This window comes from Salvia splendens, chromosome 8 (genome assembly GCF_004379255.2).
Source record: "Salvia splendens isolate huo1 chromosome 8, SspV2, whole genome shotgun sequence".
Taxonomy (NCBI): Eukaryota; Viridiplantae; Streptophyta; class Magnoliopsida; order Lamiales; family Lamiaceae; genus Salvia; species Salvia splendens.
Genome location: NC_056039.1, coordinates 29,311,867 through 29,334,055, shown reverse-complemented (window position 1 = coordinate 29,334,055; position 22,189 = coordinate 29,311,867). Strand labels below are relative to the sequence as shown.

Here is a 22,189-nt window from a genome sequence, read left to right as displayed (position 1 = left end):
TTCATAATAAAGTGTGGTAGGGTATGTAAATTTTTATTCATAAAAGCTTATAAATTGCAATTTTTGGTTTGTAATTTAAGATCCTCATCAAAAGGAGTTGAATCTTGACAATACGATAGGTAGTTGCAATCATTAACAATGAGTATAGATTATAAAAATATTGTGGACAAGGGAATTATTTTTGTGACAGTTGGTGTGTTGGTGGTTAAGCAGACCGCCAATTTCGGTGAGGAAGAGGAGGCAATGAGACTTGACTAATTCTTCACTGAATCCATGATAATTTTCCTACATCTGAGATGGGTTTAATGCTCACTACACTCACAATTCTTCAGATGCTTTAATCTGAGAATTAACCAACCTTTTTCACATGGGCACAACAATGGTGTTCTTGTACATTTTGTTGAGCACACTCGCAGTTGAAGTGGTAAGAGCGCAAGAGGTACCTATTTACAGCAGCGGTACCAAGCCACTACCAAAAATCGACTGCAACGGCATCTTTCTCACCTACGCGTTCGAATCTCGCGTCAAAGAGTATCCGTATTTGAAGAACGTGACTGCGCAACCATGGGCCTTCAAGTCCACGGCCACGATCACCAATGCCGGACTCTATGAACTCAAAAACTGGAAAATCTTCATCGGCTTTCAGAACGACGAGATTCTAGTCTCTGCCAGCAATGCTGTTATTACAGACGTTGATGAGCTCCCAGCTTCCGTGGGGAATGGAACTACACTCTCCGGCTTTCCTCAGACGGACTTGAAAACCTCTGTCTTAACTGCTGGAGATTTGGATCAAATTCAGGCCAAAGTTGAAATGAAAGGCTCTCTTTTCGGGATCAGGCCGCCAGGATTCCCTATGCCTAAGACGATCAAGCTTGTAAACGACGGATACAAGTGCCCAACTCCCTATCGAAAAGGTTTGCATTCTATCAGATTTTCAAAATCAATACTTATTAGTAGTACAAAAGATTCATAGTTGGTGATAGAACTGTACAGGAGGGACAATGTCTGCTTGCTGCGTGAGGGATTTGAAGGTGAAGGTGAAGAACACAACGATAAAGTTTTTACCACGGCTGAAAGGCGACATGGTTATCACGTACGACGTGCTGCAGGCGTATGGGAACAACTACCTTGCTCAGGTGACCATGGATAACCGCCACCCTCTGGGGCGGCTGGATCACTGGAATCTGACATGGGAGTGGAAGAGAGGCGAGTTCATCGACTCCTTGAGAGGCGCCTACACTCGTAGAAAGGACACATCCCAGTGCATGTACGGCGAAGCCGGCCAGTACTATAAAGATTTGGATTTCTCAAGAGTAATGACATGTGAGAAGAGGCCAATCATAGGCGATCTTCCCCCGCAAAGGGAGAAAGACAAAGACGTCGGGAATATCCCCTTCTGCTGCAGAAACGGAACATTGCTCCCCACCACCATGAACGAAACCAAATCCAAGTCCGTCTTCCAGATGCAGGTCTACAAAATGCCACCCGATTTGAACAGAACAGCTCTGTACCCTCCCGAGAAATGGAGAATCGTGGGAGTCGTAAATCCGCAGTACAAATGCGGCCAGATAATAAGAGTCGACCCAACAGAGTTCCCAGATCCCGGTGGCCTTCAGACCGTCAGCTTGGCAATCGCAACGTGGCAAGTAGTATGCAACATCACGCGGCCTAAGAAGGGGGAGACGCGGTGCTGCGCCTCCTTCTCTGCTTACTACAACGACTCGGTCGTCCCATGCAGCGCGTGCGCGTGTGGCTGCACGAACACGAGGCGATGCAATGCCAAGGAGCAGCTGCTGCTCCCGCCCGAGACGCTCCTAGTCCCGTTCGCCAACAGAACGGACAAGGCCGTGATTTGGGCCAAAATAAAGCATTTCAAGCTTCCCAGGCCGCTGCCCTGCCCGGACAACTGCCGAGTCAGCGTGAACTGGCACGTGTCGAGCAACCACGTGAATGGCTGGGCGGCACATGTCACGTTGTTCAACTGGGGAGACATTGATTTCGCGGATTGGTTCGTGGCGGTTCAACTAGACATCACCGGGGTGGGTTTCCAGAAGGCTTATTCGTTCAACGGAACGCTTCTGAAAGAGCCCAACGCAACGGTGTTCATGACCGGGTTGCCCGGGCTCAATTATCTGGTGGCGAAGACAAATGGAACGCACCCTGAGAGGGACCCGAAAGTGCCCGGTAAACAGCAATCGGTTCTGTCCTTCCACAAGAAACACTTGGGTAATAGGCCAACTGTAGACCGTGAATTGTTTCCTACAAAGCTGTTTTTCAATGGGGAGGAATGTGCGCTTCCTTCGATCCTTCCAGAAGCCGGCGCTGCTTGCGCTGCTGCTAATTTTAAGACTCTTGCATTTTTAGCGTGCATCACCTTTTTGTTTATTAGTTTCTTCTAGTATTAGCTGTAACACGATTGACATGTTTGCATACCCTAACTTCTAATTAATCCAATAACATTTACATGTTCTATTTCTTCCATAATTAGTATTACTTGGAAATTTATTTTTCCTCAAAGGGGCATTGGATTTTTCATACTGCAGATTAATTAGAGGGCAACTTGTGAATGTAGTATTAAAATAAAAAATAAAAAAAAAAAGATTTAAATTTTAGAGGGCATTAGCCCCTCTTGAAGAAAGCTGGCTCCTCCGTTTTAGAGCATGATTATTCGACTCGAGACATTATGTACATTGTTCGAATGCTAGGTATTTAATTATATGTGACAAATAAAATGCAGGACTTTTTCGACAAAACTAAGAGTAGCTTTCAATTAAGTTTCAACTATAATGTATAATAAGAAAAATCCAAGGCACCGTTGTGCAGTTGGGATGTCAATTTTGGTGGAAAATAATGCTCCCTGTACTGTTATCTTATTGTGAGGCAAAGAATATGATAATAAACTCTTCATTGTTACATCAATTATGAAAATTAATTTTAGTGGCTCGCTCGACATGCTAATATTAATTACTTACATTATCTGTTTATTTTTTCTAAAAATGTAATTTTCCAAAGCTTAATTAGCAGAAGAATCAACTTGCCAATATGCAATTTGTCATATATATGTCGATCGACTCATCACATCAATTATTCCCTTAATATTATTAAGACAAAATTATTTTATGTCTCAAATTATACTAATAATTTTATGTCACCCAACAAGAAATAGAATATTAAAGACACTGACTTAATTAATGCGGGGGGTGTATGCATTGCCTTTAGTGAGACATTTACCATTTATTGATGTTGCTCAAGTACACTAATACATATGTGTCACTAGTATTAATAATGAATATATATCTTATTTATGTAACTAAATTAAGTAGTACAATGTGAACTCAATAAAGGCTTTTTATACCCTTTGGCGCCTAATTCAGAGGGTAGTTAGTTCTTTGTCACTATTATTATAAATTTGTAAGGGTGTAGAAATTATGGACACGACAACCAATTTATATTGAAGCTCTATATGCATATATTATTTGTGTTAAAATATATCTAAGTAGCCTATAATATATGTCAAAAGAAGTATCAGTTCGCCACAATTTTTTTAAAAAACAAGTGTATATATAGCCAATTGTAACTTGCCCTTAAAATTTTGACAAAATTGATACTACGAACATTTATCCTGTTTTACTCATATTCAATTTGACCCATTCCTTATTTTGAAACATGGAGTAATAAAAAATTATCTCACTGGTCATTCTCTTTCAATACTAAAGAAAACACTAGCTCGGTGTGCGGCCTTCAAATTTGACCCATTCCTTATTTTAATTGGGCATAAATTTTGATGTACAATAAATAAAATAAGAGAATTATGAAAAGAAAAAATAATTAAAGTATTATTAGTTTAGAATGGGGCTCACCTTATTAGAAAGAAAAAAGTTTTTAATTTTAAAATGTATATATAATTGTGAGACGGACTAAAAAGGAAAAAAAATGCATATTCTTATGGAATGTATGAAGTATTACGGTGACACATGACCTTTAAATTTCTTTCATGTATCAATAAAAATCCTAATTCTCTTACCAACGTCAATGTGTTATATATTGTCCGCCCTTTATGGACCTCACTACTTCTATTGGATAAGTCTGTGACCATGTTGAATGTCCGTTAAGGAGGTGGTCGCCATGTATGCTAAGAGACATACTTGTTGCCTTGTTGGTTGTCGTTGGGTTGTCTATCGTTCGTGACGTGGGTGACGTGCACTAAGCGCCTGGAGTTTTCAGGTCATGGAATCTTGTTGTTGCGCCATGACCACCTGATCAAACCCGCATCCCATCATGGCCCTGTTCAATCGTGAAAAGGCCTTGGTCAGTTGTGCCATCATCATACCGAGATTTTGTAGGCTTAATTCAGTATTCCCCTCGTGTTGTTCAACCAATTGCACCACTACTTCTGAATTTGAAGATAAACACTCTAGTTGAGGTTCTAGGGGTCGGGGGTTTCCACCGATATGAGAAATGAGAAAAAATATTTAGTTTATATTTTTCAATGAATAAAGATCCACGTAGATTTCCATTTCATATAAAGATAAAGATTGTATAAATATATGGTAAATCAAATAAATTTAAGAAGATATGTTGGTAAAATTATTTTGATGTGATCTTGTGCGATATTTGCTGGCTCGATGGCCCTATCACAACATCCTAGGCGGTCCCACCCATTCCGAAAAGCCGCCTAGCATTGTTGCCAACTCCAATGCAACGAATCTCCCTTTCGATCTCAAAGCCGAGCGACCCCATCACCCCGATCCATGGCAGCGTCCCATTCCACATTGGCCTCACTCGCTCCTCCTCAAGAACCCTCGTCAAAAGTAATGGCAGCGACAACCAATAAGCCTGCATGATAGCGGAGGAACTGCCACATGGCATTGGCAAGATACGAATGTTCTGTCTAGCTAAAAGAATTTGTGTAAATGATTAAGTTTATCTTCATTTAGTTACTCCATGGAGTAGATTATTAATTGAACTAATGAAATAAAATGCCATTATTAAATACAACTAATGATACAATCATTTTGCATTAGAATATTTATTTCATGTCCAAGGTTTGAGTCGCTTACGAAATGCATAAAAAATTGTCAAAGAAAAGTACACTTTCATCTGTCAAATATTGTGCGACAACTCTTTTTGTTAGAAAAATAAAATTGAAATGCGAAAATGTAAATACTAAAATTAAAGAATGAGAATGGCTTAAGGACAATTATATTTTTTTTGGTACCAAATTACTCTTATTCAATAATATATCACCCTTTAAATAGAGCATTACAAAGTATGTACACATCGTAAAACTTGTGCTTCAAGTATACTTGGAAATCAAGTATTCTTGAGTTCCAAGTATTCTTGAACTCCAATATTATTATTTGATTTATCTTTTTTCTTTTCTAGCACTTTTAATGCTACACATATGATTATGAAGACTTTATTTTGCTTCAATTTCAGGGGTGTTTGACCAAGATGATAAGCTTGTTAACATAATTTATAAATTGTTTTGAAGCTTATAAGCTTTTCCAAATTGTTCAGTAAAATAACTTTTTAAAAATATATTACTACAAGTAATAAAAATAAGTTTTCCAAACATAACTTTCTCAAACCCAATTTACTTATTTTAATGTTAGTAAGTTTTAATGTTTATACAAAATACTCTATTATAATTTTTAAATGCATACGCACTTTGAATTTCATCTCTCTTGCCTTTTTTATCTAATTTAATTATGATTCTCTCTAATTTATATTCACACACTTTTATTACTTATAAACTTAAGATATAGCCTTTTTACTATCTAGTTTATGATTCTTACTCTTAACTTATATTCACACACTTATTTGCATCTTACAAGGTCTTGAAGCTCTTTAACATACACTTTGCCAAACATCCCCTTAATCAGACATGTTATGCTGTTTAGCTTGAATCATTACTACCTGTCTCATAAACATTGATTGATAAGCTTTATAAGATACTACTACATACTTATTAATACTGCATTTCATGCTAATTAACAGTGGTACACCCCACGTGCATGTTATACATGTGGTCGAGTAAAATCTAATAAACACCTTAAAAATTATATACGAAGTAATGAATTAGAATGCGAGATTGGTGAAAGCGCAGAGCAACATAATTAGATTTTGTACTGCAATCATCTAGATTAATTTCATACACCTCTGATCCAACTCAACTTTTTGTTCCTTGCTATCTTTCATATTTTCGCACATTTAACTAATGAAACCGAATGCGAGATCTTGAGACCATCCAATATGATTTTATTTTGTTTTACAGACATTCATTCATTTCCCACATCCAATCCCGAATTCTATATTTCTTACTATACTGGAAATACTGCATTTTTTATTTTATCGAAAGTAATTCCGTATGTATAGTAACTTCTTAATTACTCGGATTCTAATAAAATGAAACACGAGATTTGAATTAATGCGCATGGGATAATTATACTTCGCCATCCGTTTAACCGTGCATATTCTCTGGAGAAGTGTGCGTAATTACAAATTACTAAACAAAAAAATAAATAAAACGGGTCCAGTAAGAATTGAGTTGTATGGAGAGTGAGAGGCGTGAGAATTTTATTTTTTATTTTTTTTAAAAAAAGGTTTTGCGGCAGAGGAAATTTAAACATCATATACCAACCCAAAGGGCCTTGCCATAAAACCATCCCCACCCCCGCCATAAATGCTATCGCACCCTCTCTATACGCTCTGCAATTACTCCATTCCTGCCACATCTTCTTCTCCTTCATCATCTCTCTCCTCTTCTCCCCCTTCTTCATCATCGCCTTCACCCACTCCTGACCTTTTCTTCTTAATTCCTCTCATGCCTTTTTCTATCTCCTTTTCCTTTCTCTCCCTTTCATCAACAATTCTTCTTAAATTCCTTTCACAAGAAAGCCACCATCTCCAATAAAACCAGAAAACTCTTCACTGCCTGCCCACAACTGCTTCTCTGCAATCCCTTTAATCTCCCAAAACAGCAGATCTCTACCTTCAATATTTGGCCAAACCCTAATTCAAGATAAGGGTTTTCTTCTCCTTTGTTTTACCAAAGTTTCAACAAAGGTAAGTCTACTCTCATATTTTGCTTATATTCTTATAGCAAGTTGCGCTCTCTAAACCCTTAATTCTCTTTCTCGCTAAAAGAAAGGAAAAAACACCGTAATTCTCGCTTTTCTTCTCACATTCTTGTATTCCTAATTAGCTTCTTTTTTTTATTCCGTTATGTTTTTATTTTAATTTTATTTATTGGACAGAGCGAAAAGATTTGAATTTGGACACCGCCGAAGATCTCGTGGGCGTTATATGGAAAACCGTTTTAAGAAACTAAGATTCAGCTAGAACGTCAAAAGACCAGTTCGCAATGTAAACCCCTTCTCTGCAATTTCTTTTACTCGTTTTAGTCCTTTGGCACGTCACGACAGTGGAGATGAAAAGTCTTGTTTTTAATCCAAAAACCAAGACACAAAAAAGTCCATCAAACCTTAAAAGAAACAACAAAACAAAAATCCATCCCTCTGCCATAGAATCTACTACTAACTTTTAGAAACCCAATAAAACTTTATATATATACCCCCATTTCGCCGGAATTAGAGTGAAAAGTTTCTAGGGTTTATCTGGTCCTTCATGCCATCTCCATTTCAAATGCTCGGACCAAAATAATAGTCGGTGAGTTTTTAGGGTTTTCTTTCAAATTGGTCCAGGATTACAAGAATCTTTTCTTTTTTACCTTCTTATTTAGAAATATTTTGTGACGCTTTACATTCTTACCGGTGATTTCGTTGTACAATCTTTATTTCTTAATGTAGATCTGATTAGGCCTTGAGCTAAGTTTAACTTTATCTTTGCCATTCAATCTTCTTCACCGGGGAGAGTAAAGATAGATCTGAGGACTTGACGGCATCATTAACACCATAATCATTTCCTATTCTAAATTGGTTTTCTGTTTCTATTTTTAATCGAATATTCTACACACGCTTAAATGAATGCAGCTGACCCCCGTTTTCTCGCTAGTAAATGAATTGCGTGTATACATAAGCGTGTAAAAACAGTGGGAAACTGCACAACCACAACACGCAGTTTTGAAGCCAAATTCATTCCATTTGGTATTGCAACATTTCAATTCCTAGCTAGCTCTAATTCATAAATCGTAACATCATTATTTGTTTAGCAGATCTCGATTTAAAAAACAACGGCGACGTTAGTAGAAGAAAAGCAGCAGGTTGTAAGATGTTTCAGCCAAACATGTTCGATAGCCACCATCACCTGCTTGATATGGCGCATAAAACACCGGAAAATGAGATGGACTTGATCAGAGACGACGAATACGGGAGCAAATCCGGGACTGATATTATGGAGGCACCATCTGGCGATGATCAAGATCCCAATCAACGCCCAAAGAAGAAGAGGTATCATCGCCACACACAGCATCAGATCCAGGAAATGGAATCGTAAGCTCACTACTATGAATCCTTTCCATCTCTTGTTAATTATCTCTCTTTTCTATGCCTAAATGAGTATTTTGACAGGTTCTTCAATGAATGCCCCCACCCGGACGACAAACAGAGGAAAGAGCTCGGTCGACGACTTGGATTGGAGCCTTTGCAAGTTAAGTTTTGGTTTCAGAACAAACGTACCCAAATGAAGGCCCAACATGAGCGTCACGAGAACACCCAACTAAGAAATGAAAACGACAAGCTTCGAGCAGATAACATACGGTACAAAGAGGCTCTCACCAATGCTACTTGTCCTAGCTGTGGAGGCCCAGCCGCGATTGGCGAGATGTCGTTCGATGAGCAGCATCTCAGAATCGAAAATGCCCGCTTAAGGGAAGAGGTGAGTAATACTCCGTGTATAGTATATGATTCATTTTGTTTGTTCACTAAGGTCTATATATAATATATATGCAGATTGATAGGATATCTGGTATTGCTTCAAAATATGTTGGGAAACCAATGCTGTCATATCCTCATTTATCCCCGGGAGGAGGAGCATCGCGGTCGCTTGATCTTGGAGTGGGGAATTTCGGGGGTCAGTCAGGCATAGGTGGGGAAGTTTTTGGAGCTGCTGATCTGCTCAGGTCAGTATCAGGGCCTACTGAGGCTGATAAGCCAGTGATAATCGAGCTGGCCGTTGCAGCAATGGAGGAACTCATCAGAATGGCTCAAGCTGGAGAACCCTTGTGGATTCCAAGCATCAACAATGGTGCAGAGATGTTGAGTGAGGAGGACTATGGAACCACCTTCCCCCGCGGAATTGGTCCCAAGCCTTTAGGGTTGATATCCGAGGCATCAAGGGAGTTGGCTGTAGTCATCATGAACCATATAAACCTGGTCGAGATCTTGATGGATGTGGTAGGATGAGCCACCATTTCATTTTTCAATCACATAGATAAATTAAAATGCCTAGTTTCTATTCTAATGCTTGGTTTGGATTGTGATTTCAGAACCAATGGTCGAGTATGTTCGCCAGCATTGTTTCTAGAGCAGTGACTGTGGAGGTGTTGTCTACTGGTGTTGCAGGCAACCACAACGGAGCTTTACAAGTGGTATGTCTGCTACCATGATTACTTAGTTCATTAGTTACTTACATGTTTATATAGATTTGGCTGAGTAGTGATGTGGTTGGCTCATTAATTAGATGACTGCTGAATTCCAAGTACCATCCCCTTTGGTCCCAACGCGCGAGAATTACTTCGTGAGATACTGCAAGCAACACACCGATGGGACATGGGCCGTGGTTGATGTTTCTTTAGACAACTTGAGGCCTAGTTCCATTTCAAGATGCAGGCGACGGCCGTCTGGTTGTTTGATTCAGGAACTGCCTAATGGTTACTCTAAGGTATGACTAATTGATCAATGTAGGTAGGCATATGATCTAATCAGCAGAATCACATTGTTTAATGTACGTTATATGTTTAATTTGGTAGGTGACATGGGTTGAACATGTAGAGATAGATGACAGAGCTGTCCACAGCATTTACAAGCCACTGGTTAATTCGGGACTAGCATTCGGGGCTAAGCGCTGGGTTGCAACTCTTGACAGACAATGCGAACGCCTAGCCAGCGTCATGGCCAATAACATCTCCGCAGGCGATGTTGGAGGTACAATTCCACCTTTTTTAACTTACTTTTAATAATCAATCATTGAAGTAATCTTAATTATGCATATGTTGGCAGTGATTTCATCGCCAGAAGGTAGGAAGAGCATGCTCAAGCTAGCGGAGAGGATGGTGATGAGTTTCTGCAGCGGCGTGGGAGCTTCGACCGCTCACACATGGACGACGCTCTCGGGCAGTGGCGCGGATGATGTTAGGGTGATGACCAGAAAGAGCATGGACGATCCAGGGAGGCCGCCCGGCATTGTGCTCAGCGCTGCTACTTCCTTCTGGCTCCCCGTCTCCCCTAAAAGAGTTTTCGATTTCCTGCGCGACGAGAATTCAAGAAGCGAGGTATTTATTTCCTGTGCTTATGCATTTCTATTTTCATTTATTACGATCTGCAAGTGATTCTAATCCACCTAATCCGATCAAAGTGGGACATTCTCTCAAACGGCGGCCTCGTTCAAGAAATGGCACACATTGCAAATGGACGTGATCCAGGAAATTCAGTCTCACTTCTGCGCGTCAACGTAAGATTAACAAATAACAATACATACTTCTAAATCTCTGTGTTTATAGTGGGGAACTAAAACGTGAAGGTGTTCGTTCATATTTTCAGAGCGCGAATTCGAGCCAAAGCAACATGCTTATACTTCAGGAGAGCAGCACGGACGCAACGGGATCGTACGTGATCTACGCTCCGGTAGATATCCACGCGATGAATGTGGTCCTAAGTGGCGGCGACCCGGACTACGTGGCCCTCCTCCCCTCTGGTTTTGCCATACTCCCTGACGGGCCCAGCAACGAAGCCGGGGGAGTTGAGGTGGGATCCGGTGGGTCGCTGCTAACGGTGGCCTTCCAGATACTAGTGGACTCGGTTCCGACGGCGAAGCTTTCATTGGCATCGGTGACAACCGTTAACAACCTCATCAAATGCACGGTTGAGAGGATTAAGGGCGCAGTACTCTGCGACACCGCGGTGTAACATTGGAGCGAAGGGGAGAAGTCAAGAACGCACCTCGCGTGGTCCTTGCTGAGCAAGGGGTTTGGGTTCGGGTATTGACTCTTGAGATCAAAGACCTGCTTTTATTTCATGTGTATGCAAAACTGCTGCTATGTATTATCTCTTTTCTTCACCAACTAATTCCTTTTATTTCCTTACAAGGTTTTAATTACCCCTAAATTCTTGCTTATTTTTAACTAGCAATATGGAGTAGTATGCAGTAGTAGTAATTTATTAGTTGCAATTTGCTTTTTTCAACATGTGCGCCTCTTTTACGTCTTCAGTATAGTTCCGAAAAGGTGACGGAAGTTGTGGTGAAGTAAACCATATCCCACATAGGAGAATGGACAAGAATTGCAAGCATATATAAGGGCTTCCCCAACTCCATTAGTATGATGCCTTTTGGGGAGTGCCCCAAGAGCAAAACCATGAGGGCTTTTGCTTGGCGCTTTTTTCGTCCCATGTTGCATGATTTCTGCAAATCAACAGTGTCGATTGCAAACGGCGCCTATTGCAGACCCGACCACCGATAAAATCGCCGATTGATCAGCACTTTTATGGTCCTAAACATATGATGATTTTACGATTTTTGTTCTAAACATTATCTTTTGAATTATTTCGTCCAATACAATTGAAACGGACCGGGATTTGGTCCTATTTGGACGGCGCCGTTTCAAACTAACAATCAACAGTGGTTTAGTTGATTTTGACCGGATTAAATTCCTAATTACGTTTTATTAGCGCCTAAATTATAACCTAATTTTTTGTTTGGAAAATTTTAAATTAAAATACTTTTAACTACAAAAAAATGCAAAAAGTACATAACAGAAAATTATCTCACTTTTCTCATTCTGAATTAAGAAACTAAATATCGACGAAAATATTGTAACATTTTACATACTCCATAAAAGTAAATTGATGTTAAAATATGTCTAGAAAATATGTAAGCAAAATATTTATTTTGCCATGTTGATAATGTAGTTTACGAAAATTTTGTAATTCGTCAAAATGTTTCAAATTTTTTCCCTTTATTTGAACTAATCATTTATAAGCTTATACAATTTAAAATTAATACTCCTATTGAAACTAACAATATAAGTAATTGTTATTGTACAATAGAGCTACGATGAGTAAATCATACTACTATGTCTATAAATGTCAACTTAATCAAATAATAAATACATTTAAATTGCATCAAAAACTCTACTACGCAATCTACAGCCAATTTACACAAATTAAACCTAATTCCCAAAAAAACAAAAACAGAATCAGCACAATTCACGCCGCCGCTGTTGGTGATGGGAGCAGACTATCGAACATAGTGGAATTGCAGAAGCTTGAAGGCGGCAAGATTTTAGAAAGAAAAAGAGGAGAAGAAGCCCGAGAGAGGTGAGTTCGCAGCGGAGAAAAAAAAACAGGAGGAGGAGATTGCCGCTACGACAGCCGCACTGGCGGCAGAGTGAGAGAATCAGCTGAGAGAATGGGGAAGAAGGAGTAGGCGCCCATCTCCTATATAAAAATCTGATTTTCATTTTGTTAGGGTTAAGTTTATTTTTAACATTTTTAATGGACTTTGAATTTATTTTTTAGAATAATAATTAGTACTATATTATTTTCGAAAATTTGTAAAAAAAATTAATCTAAAAACCTAATCATGTCAAAATCAACTAAACAGTCGTTTGACCGTTAGTTTTAACGGCTCCGTCCAAAGAGGACTAAAAATGTCCCGTTTTCAATTGTGTTGGACGAAATAATTCAAAACATAATATTTAGGACCGAAATCGTAAAATCGACATATATAAGGACCACTTTTAGTCTTTACTCTTAATTTATTGATCGAACAATATTAGAGCATCCACATCAGTGCTTGTCAGTAAGGACGACGTCTGTGCTGTCGGCGCGGCATGCAGGTGTCCGCCGTTGTGCTCTTGCCGACGGCACGGCCCTGCTCGATGCATCGAGCACGTCCGTGCCACTAAGCAGGGTGACGTGACGCGTTTTTATTGGTCAACGTCAATGCCGTTGACATTTTCTTTTTTTATAAAAAAATCGAAAATAATACGAAAAATAAAAAAAAAAATATTTTTGGGTTCCCAAAAATATAGCCGTTTTATTACAGTTTTTATGAAAAAAAAAATTAAATTTTTTTAATCCCAAAATCATCTATAAATACACACATTCATCATCCATTTTTCACATCAAATTATCTCACATTCGTATTTTTAATTTTATTAATTTAATTATGTAATTTTTAATTTTTAGCACTTTAATTATAAAATTTTTAATTTTTAGGATTTAAATTATGTAATTTTTAATTTTTTAGTAATTAGTAATAACATGTCCTTGCAGAAGAGCATGAATGTGGGTGTTGTGCTCTTGACAAAGAGCATGGATTAAAAAATGAATAAAAGTGGGTCAAGACTCACATCCATACTCTTTGGCAAGAGCAGAGATGTGGATGCTCAACATTCCCGGTCACTTCTTGTTACACATAAATATAACAATAATATTAACACATAGTAACTAAACTTAATGTGTCTAGACTTGAGTCCTCTAAAGTAGCTACACATGCCCACGGTTCGTAAACCGGCGGTTCCGGTTTCGAGAAATGTGGAACCGGAACCGAACCGTGAAGCTATTTCACGGTTCCGGTTTCAGTTTGAAAACACGGTTCCGGTTTCGGTTCCGAACCGCCGGTTTTTCGGCGGTTTTTAACGGTTTTCACTGTTTCGAACCGCCGATTTCCGGCGGTTTTTCGCGGTTCCAGCTAGATTTCACGGTTTTCTGACGTTTTTCACGATTCCTGTTTGGAACCGTCCAGAACCGGCGGTTCCGGCACGGTTTCGGTTCGTAAAATTTGGAACCGGAATAGGCCCGCGGTTCAAAATATGGCGGTTCCGGTTCAAGAAAAAAGTTACGGTTCCGCAGTTAACCGCCGGAACCGAAAACCTTGGGCATCTCTAAAAGTAGCTACGAATTTATCACGATAGTATGATTTTTTCAAATATTTCTGTTTGCTTAGCTGATTAATTGATTTTTACATAACTACATAATTGGGTGTTTGAATTGATAGATAGACATATTTAAAGTACATTTAATAGTACAATATACTGTTTGATATGTTGTTTAAATTTTCTGTGTGACCTATTCAATGGGCAATGGCCTGTTGAATTAAAGCTGAAAATGGTATTTTATTATCATGGAAAACTAAGTAATAATAATATATTAATACGTGCAACACTATATTAATCTTAAATTATGTGAAATTTACTAATATATCCTTCAGCTTTGGAAATATAGAAAAAGATAGAGGATAGTTTTGAAATTTCCTATTATAGTGTGACTTTATATAATAAATCAAACATGTGATATTAAGGACTATAAATAATATACCATCAATTCAAACACCATAAATAGAAATGGAAAAATAAAAAAAATATTTCTATAAAATAATTTTATTCTTATTTAAATGAAAGATAAACTTCAATTCAAACACACCACATCCCATGTGTATACTCGTTCTCAACTACGGCGCTTTATCCGTAAACAAGGCCATCGTTTGCTCGGCAAGAAGTAAAGAACTCTCTCAACATTAAATTGCTTTGTTGAAACCCCCCTCAATTTTATATTCTCGCACGACTAGTACTAATTTTACTCACTTATATAAAAATGATTGTTAGCCGGGTCAGCTCCATCAGATTCTGGATAATTAGCTATACTTATTTCAAGCTAATAGGACTGAATTTCTCTGTGCCTATTTATGGGATAAATTGTTTGAGCAATGGCCGTGTACCTAAATCTATCTCTAAGCCCATTATGGACTAAAATTATTTGTTTTAATTGTTATAAACTCATAATAGTATTATATGGTAAATGGAGTTTTGATCTATATAAAACTATATTTAAATATAGAAACGCAGAACAAAATCATACATAGGGCAGTTTCAGGTCATTGTTAGTTTAATTTTTAAGTCATTCTAATAAAGAATGACCTAAAATGATCTTAACATGACATCAAACTCGAATTTTATAATATGACCTAAAACTGATTAATAATGACCTTCCGTGTTTTTGGTCAATTATTAATCATTAGATCACTTAATCCTAGGGTCAAGATTTGAACTGCATTTCTGAATTTAGATTCATTCTTGTTTGGATCATTCTATTATTTTCTTTATTTTATTAATTTAAAAATGACCTAAAAGAGTTCAATCCGCATTTTCTCATTTCCGCGAGACCACGAGTCACGACTGAACAAATAAATAAACACTACTAAGATTTTGTATGACCCTTTTCCATTTAATTTTTGTGATGGGCTGAGCTATATAATACAATTATGGTCCAATATTTACCCATGATTCAGTTTTGGACAGCCCAATACCTATAATTAGAGTATCCAAAGTGGTGGCGCGGCGGCGCCTATTGCACACAGAGGATGAGCCGCGACGGTGGAAGAACCGCCGGATATCCGGCGCAGTCGAGGCGAAAGCGGCGGTCTTCGCAGCAGCGCCACGAAACCACTGCGGCTATCCCTATCCGATTTTTTAAAATTTATTTATATAAATACAACCTATTCCAATTAATTTTATTCTAGTCCAATTAAAATATACCAACAATTGATAAAAATAATATCATTTGTGACTGTGGCGTGGCTGGACTAATTTTTGTGGTTGTGATGACTAGGCGGACAAACTTTCTGTGACCGTAATGATTAGACGGACAAGTTTTTTATGATTGTACGGGGCTGTTCCGCCTTTGTATGGACACCTTACGCTACGTTTCATTTCCTTGAAGAGACTTTTCAATTTAAATAAACTCACCTTATACACGTTTCCAACATGAAATTTTCAGTTTAAATAAACCCACCTTATACACGTTTCCAACATGAACGAAATATTAAAATTAAATTAAACAAATTAAAAAGTGAAGTTGCAAGTTGATTAAAGTTGACATGCTTTATATCGGACGGGAAGTGTGTTGACAACATTATAAAATTCTTATGACATTCTTTAGAGCACCCGCAACGCGGGCCGCCGGCGTTCCGCCGGAACGACTTTGCAGCTGAACGCGTTGCGGAGCATGGTTTCGTCGAGGTTCCGTTCCCATGCCGTGCCGGGTGCCGACGGCATGACTCGCGGCACGGTCTTTGCCGCCACGCGCTTCGGCGACGTGGCTCTCCCCCGCGTCGTGCGTGATGCCCACTCGCCGGCCCGCGAGTGGGCGACGTCACGTGCTGACGCAATAATTATTTTTTTTTAAAAAAAATTCGATTTTATAAAAAAAAATTTAACGGTATTATTACCGTTTTTTTTTCTTTCTTATTCTACAAATACTCCTAATTCATCCTCATTTCACACAGAACTACACATATATTCTTCCTAAATCAACTTCATTTCCTCTCCAATTTTCATATTCAATCTCTTCACAAAATGTCCGGCGACGGCAACTACGGCGGTGGCGGCTCTGGTGGGTGGGATCTCAACGCGTTCGGCGATTGGGAGACCATGTACAACACACTTGGTGGTTCCGGTTCGTCGACGCCGGGCACCCAGGGTTCGGCGACGTCGGGTGGGTACCAACCACCCACTTTCGATGTGGATGCATACGCTCGACCCTCCGCCTCGCGGCCTTCTCAGGGATTGTCCCAGATTCGGGAGGATATCCCCGTTGAACCCACCCAGGGAGGAGGCCGAGGCGGTGGAAGCTCCAGGGCTGCGTCTGAGGCGGCCGAGGAGGAGGAGGAACCGGAGGATCTGGGCCGGCATCCGTACAGCAACGAAGAAACAAAGGCGGTGTACAACACCTGGCTCACCGTCTCGTACGATCCCATCGTCGGGAATCAACAAGCCGCCAAGTGCTTCTGGGAAAAGGTCCGTGATGTCTACCACCAGACTAAGCCGAAAGGGGCCCGGAAGCGCAAATATACAATGTTCCGTGCTCACTTTGGCCGAGTCGACTTACAGTTCAAAAAATTCTGCGGCATCTACTCGGCCGAAGCGGCGCACTACCAAAGCGGAGCTTCGGGCGCCGACATTCTGAGAGCGGCTTTGCGCGCCTTTCACCAGGACACCGGTCTACAGTTCAAATTTGTTGATATTTGGCAGCTCGTCAAGGACGAGGAATGGTGGGCCGGCGGTGTCCGCTCCAGCTCGGGCTCAACCTCAAAGCGCACGAAGCACACGACGAGCGGCAACTACTCGTCTGGTGACACCGGGGAGGGCAGCGAGGGTGAACCGCAGGTGTTTGCGGGTACGGCCAGCGAATACGGGGGATCCAGCCGTGGGCGCCGTCGGCCGCAAGGCGGCGAAGGCGGCTAGAGCGAGGAAGGGCCGAGGCGAATCAAGCCAGCCAGCCTCGGGATCGGGCTCGCGGGGAGGCTCGGACACACTTATGGTGGCGTACATGACCGCCACAATGGCGGACACTTCCCGCTTCTCGTACGCCCAATTCGCGGCCTGGTGGAACGGAATTGTGCATATGGCAGCACAACTTGGCCTTCCGACTCCCCCTCAACCTCAACCGCCTTCGGAGGATGATTAGCCGGCGGAGTAGTTTTTTTATTTTCCCACGTTTAATTGTGTGTTTTTTATTTTTTTAGGATTTTAATTGTGTGTTTTTTATTTTTTTTAAGTTTAAGTTGTAATTTTTTTTAATATTGTGTGTTTTTTAATAAAGTGTGTTTGTTTTAATTGAATTCGGTTGGAAATAAAAATAAGAAATGAAATTGAATGAATAGTAATTTAAGGAACGGCTAAGGAACGTAGGGTTGCAGGTTCCGTTCCTTAGTTAAGGAATGGAGTAAAAAAGTACAGTGGGCCCACAAATAGTAGTTTAAGGAACAGTTTATGAACGGTATAGGAACAGCGTTGTGGATGGCCTTAAAGATTGAGAAATTCGTATTTCAAATTTATTTTTAAGAAATTATTATTTCTTCTAGTATCTACTGTATTATATAAAGAAAATCTTTAGCGGAATTTCAAGAGATATCGATATATTAGTTGTTAGTATTGTTCGTACTTCATAAATTTAGATAAATTCTTAGGAAACTGTCCAGAATCGGAAATATAATATTACAGAAAAAATGTACTCCCCCTCTCTCCCATTCAAGATAACTATCTTTTCTTTTTTGTTTGTTCCAATCAAGATGATCATTTTACAATTTTAGAAATAACATCCTCTCTCATCTCTCCTTGTTAAAATATTCAAGTACTACTTTTTTCCTCTCTACTTTATTCCACCTTACAACTCTTCCTAAAATCTCGTGTCACTTAAGAATGTGGTCATCTTAATGGGACGGAAGAAGTAAGAATTGTACTCTTTTTTCTGTTAATGAAACAAATTTAGTATTTTAGCTGGAATTAAATTAGAAATCATATCAAATTACACCATATACAATTTGAAATGATTTGTTAGTTATTTTTATTTTATATATCCCTTTTGTTAACAAGATTAGAAACCTAGGAGAGCTTAAATTATCTACAGTACAATACCATAAGAAAATAAGCATGCAAAGTGCACCATGGCAATACCCTATTATAGTCCTTTAAATACGGTAATAAAATATGATCCATGATTTTAAATATCATATCAAAAAAATTTTATGTTATTAATTGATAAAATAATAAAATGACATTAAATAGTTAAATATGAAAAATGGAGTACTAAAACTAGGAAAAATATTTAATAAAAATAAAGGAATAAATATTTTGGAAAGTTATACTGGTAGTACTACTTTTCTTATTTCTATAATTTTTATCAGTAAAATAAACAATGCAACAAATATATAAATAATCAAGAATAGAATTACTTTTACATGTCAAAATTCTGTCAAATAAACATGTATAAGTACTTTAATTTTGTACATTTATACTTAAAAAGGAATAGTATTTGTACTTCTTTTTTTTCCTTCATAGATAATACTCCGTATTTACTTTTAATACTATATGAGATGAGTTAGATTGACCAATTATCTCTAAAATATATTAATTGAAATTTAATTGGACTGTCTACATTTTGTATACAATTTCATCCACCCTGTAGACAAAATTAATGTAGTTGGGTTATAACAATAAAATTTCTGAATTGGATTACGACATACTCCGTATAAAGCGCATCACATATTTTCGAGTGGAACTGATAATGAAATTCTGAATTCGTGGCACATATTGAATCCATTCATACATGTTTTATAGTACTACGACTTTTCAAACAGATAAACCTCAATTTCAGGTGCTCATGGAAAAACTGACAGGTAATTAGCGTGGACACAAAATATATTTCTGCGTTTTATAGTTATCACAAATTAAAAATATCAAAATCAAATCATTAAGCATCGAAATAAAGAGAAATTTCAAAAAATCAGATTAAATTTGCTGACTTTTTAAAATTTGGAATTAAATTTATTGATCTTTTAGAATAGGACTGAGGTATGTGAACTTTTCAGAGAAAATGATTTTTTTTAATTTTTAGTTGACTCAACTTAGTTGGGACGGAAGAAGTATAATAAAATTTATATGAATAGTTTTTATTGTGATTGCATTAGCAGAGGATAACCTACTGAAATTACAGTTGACAAGCTGAAAAACTAGAAGATATGGAGTACAACATACTATTCCTGGTATGTTCAACGTGTGTGTGCGTGTGTGGGCTCCTGTTCATGCACTTTTTAAACCCCTCTAAAATAAATAAACGTGATTGCAGTATGCGACACTTGCCAACCCTGGGATATTTTATTCTTTTTCACTATTCCCACGTTTTAATTTTTCATTCTGTCATGCATTAAACGATACATTCAGATATATGTCACTTTAGCTGTAGCTAATCAACCTCTATAAATTAAACAGCCATAATTCCGTGGAACCATAACAATCCACACCTGAACACATTTCATATTAGTAAAACCATGAATCTTCAAGCTCTATCTCTTCACCACGCCATCTCATTTCCCTCTCTAAACCCAAATAATTCAACTAGACTCGGTTTCAGATTGCCATCACACAGAGGTTTCAAGATAGCCTCAGTGATGAGCCCGCAGCACACGTGGACTCAAACATGGAAAACAGACGTTCTCCATCTAATAGACGAAACAGAAGAGTCCTTGTTTAAGACAGGCAAATTTGGCAGGTTTGGAGGCGTCTTCGTGCCTGAAACACTAGTCACCTGTCTCAACATGCTTCTGTCTGAATTCAGTTTTTGCCTGAATGATCCCCACTTTCAGGTTCATATATATACTCAACTTTTTCCTAATTCGATACATGTTATACATATTTTTGGTTAGTAAAAAACTATGCTGATTGTATAGGGCGAGCTTGCGACTGCACTGAGAGATTACGTTGGCCGTGAAACGCCACTATACTTCGCTCAAAGGCTCACCGATCATTACAATAACGGCCGTGGGGAAGGCCCCGAGATTTACCTCAAGAGAGAAGACCTCAACCACGGTGGAGCCCACAAAATCAATAACGCCATCGCTCAGGCCATGCTCGCCAAGCGCATGGGCCGGCGCAGCATCGTTGCTGCCACAGGCGCCGGCCAGCACGGCGTCGCCACGGCCGCCGCCTGCGCGAAGCTCGATATGGAGTGTACCATAATCATGGGAGACGTTGACGTGGCGAGGCAGTCCCACAACGTGCGCTTGATGAAGCTTCTCGGAGCGCAGGTGCTAATCTAGTAGTATTACTATAATACTTCACTTGTGTGTATATATACAAATATTTATGGTAAATTCATATGATTACAGGTGAAATCAATTAAAGGCTCGTTCAAGGACGCGACGTCGGAGGCGATACGTGAGTGGGTGGGAGATTTGGAGAGGAAGTACTACCTAGCAGGGACGGCGGTAGGGCCACACCCGTGCCCGGCCATGGTGCGGGAGTTCCAGTCGGTTATCGGAAAAGAGACGAGGAAACAGGCTATGGAGAAGTGGGGTGGGAAGCCTGATGTCTTGGTGGCTTGTGTGGGGAGTGGTTCGAATGCTCTCGGGTTGTTTCACGAGTTTGTGAGGGACGAGGATGTCCGGTTGATCGGAGTGGAGGCGGCTGGGACTGGCATAGATGGAGGGACACACTCTGCTACTCTTGCTAAAGGAGAGATAGGTGTGTATCATGGGGCCATGACCTATTTGCTGCAAGATGATGAGGGCCAGATTGTTGGCCCACATTCCGTCGGTGTTGGGTAAGTAATCATTCATTTGAATATCAAAATGAAGGGTGTTTTGTGAATGCATAATCTTACAGATTTGATTTTTGTAAGTGCAGGTTGGAATATCCCGGAGTCAGCCCGGAGCTGAGCTTTCTGAGAGACATCGGACGTGCAGAGATTCACACAGTTACAGATGAAGAAGCTCTTGATGGTGATTGCCTATTTTTTGCAGCATATATTTGAAGTTTAAGTAGAGTTTGATGATACATTGTGCTCATCTGTGTAGCTGTGTGTATTTGCAGCGTATGCATTATTGTGCCGATTAGAAGGTATATGTCCAGCGCTGGAGGCATCACACGCCCTCGCACATCTTGGAAAACTATGCTCCACCTTGCCCAGTGGCACAAAGGTAGTAGTTAACTGCAGTGGCCGCGGCGATAAGGATATAGAGACCGTCTTTAAGCATCAACAGCAAAAATCTAGTGGGGAGCTTATCAGTTTCTAATAGGATATGTACCGTTTGTAAATGCTTAGTAAGATAAGAGACATAGTTTGGGTACCTTAAAAACGCAGACATAAATAACTCAATTTCACACAAAAAGTTTATTGTTTCTCTAAAGAAATGTGCAAACAAACAAATGCACAAATGCCTCCTCTATGTTTCAAACTCATGCTAGTCACATAATGCAAGACCTAAATCACTTCAAATAACTGCCAGCTAACAGATTAAAGTTCGTACAATTTTTGAACATGCGATGTCCAAGACTCGAGACTTCTTCAATCAGTGGCGGACGCAGAAAAATATTATGGCAGCGGTTGCATTATATACTTCTTCCATCTTCAAATAATTGTTTCATGCTACGTATATCCTTTTTCGTTCGTGTAAGGAAAAGTATATCATTTACCCTCTTTTATTTTATTTAATAATTGGACTCCGATTCCAC

At 39.2% G+C, this 22,189-nt stretch overlaps 3 protein-coding genes across 5 annotated transcripts; all 3 read left to right on the top strand.

The window, feature by feature from the left end:
* The first annotated feature begins 170 nt into the window (after positions 1-170).
* On the top strand, positions 171-2,429 carry LOC121744344 (COBRA-like protein 10). Its single transcript, XM_042137860.1, has 2 exons — positions 171-914; positions 994-2,429. The coding sequence occupies exons 1-2, from the start codon at positions 368-370 to the stop codon at positions 2,397-2,399; spliced, it is 1,953 nt and encodes a 650-aa protein (XP_041993794.1). The 5' UTR covers positions 171-367; the 3' UTR covers positions 2,400-2,429.
* A 4,256-nt stretch (positions 2,430-6,685) lies between these two features.
* On the top strand, positions 6,686-11,285 carry LOC121744343 (homeobox-leucine zipper protein MERISTEM L1-like). Of its 3 annotated transcripts, XM_042137857.1 has the most exons (11): positions 6,686-7,068; positions 7,260-7,368; positions 8,177-8,453; positions 8,532-8,838; positions 8,913-9,356; positions 9,449-9,550; positions 9,643-9,843; positions 9,932-10,106; positions 10,182-10,453; positions 10,537-10,632; positions 10,722-11,285. In XM_042137857.1, exons 3-11 carry the CDS (start codon positions 8,233-8,235, stop codon positions 11,085-11,087), a joined length of 2,184 nt encoding a protein of 727 aa, XP_041993791.1. In that variant the 5' UTR covers positions 6,686-7,068; positions 7,260-7,368; positions 8,177-8,232; the 3' UTR covers positions 11,088-11,285. The 3 variants fall into 3 exon arrangements, with proteins under 3 accessions (XP_041993791.1, XP_041993792.1, XP_041993793.1); XM_042137858.1 differs by lacking the exon at positions 7,260-7,368; XM_042137859.1 differs by lacking the exons at positions 6,686-7,068; positions 7,260-7,368 and adding an exon at positions 7,399-7,671.
* An 8,700-nt stretch (positions 11,286-19,985) lies between these two features.
* Positions 19,986-21,895, top strand: LOC121743246 (tryptophan synthase beta chain 1-like). The gene is made up of 5 exons (XM_042136493.1): positions 19,986-20,322; positions 20,407-20,763; positions 20,845-21,278; positions 21,362-21,456; positions 21,548-21,895. Exons 1-5 carry the CDS (start codon positions 20,008-20,010, stop codon positions 21,748-21,750), a joined length of 1,404 nt encoding a protein of 467 aa, XP_041992427.1. The 5' UTR covers positions 19,986-20,007; the 3' UTR covers positions 21,751-21,895.
* The last annotated feature ends 294 nt before the right edge of the window (positions 21,896-22,189 follow it).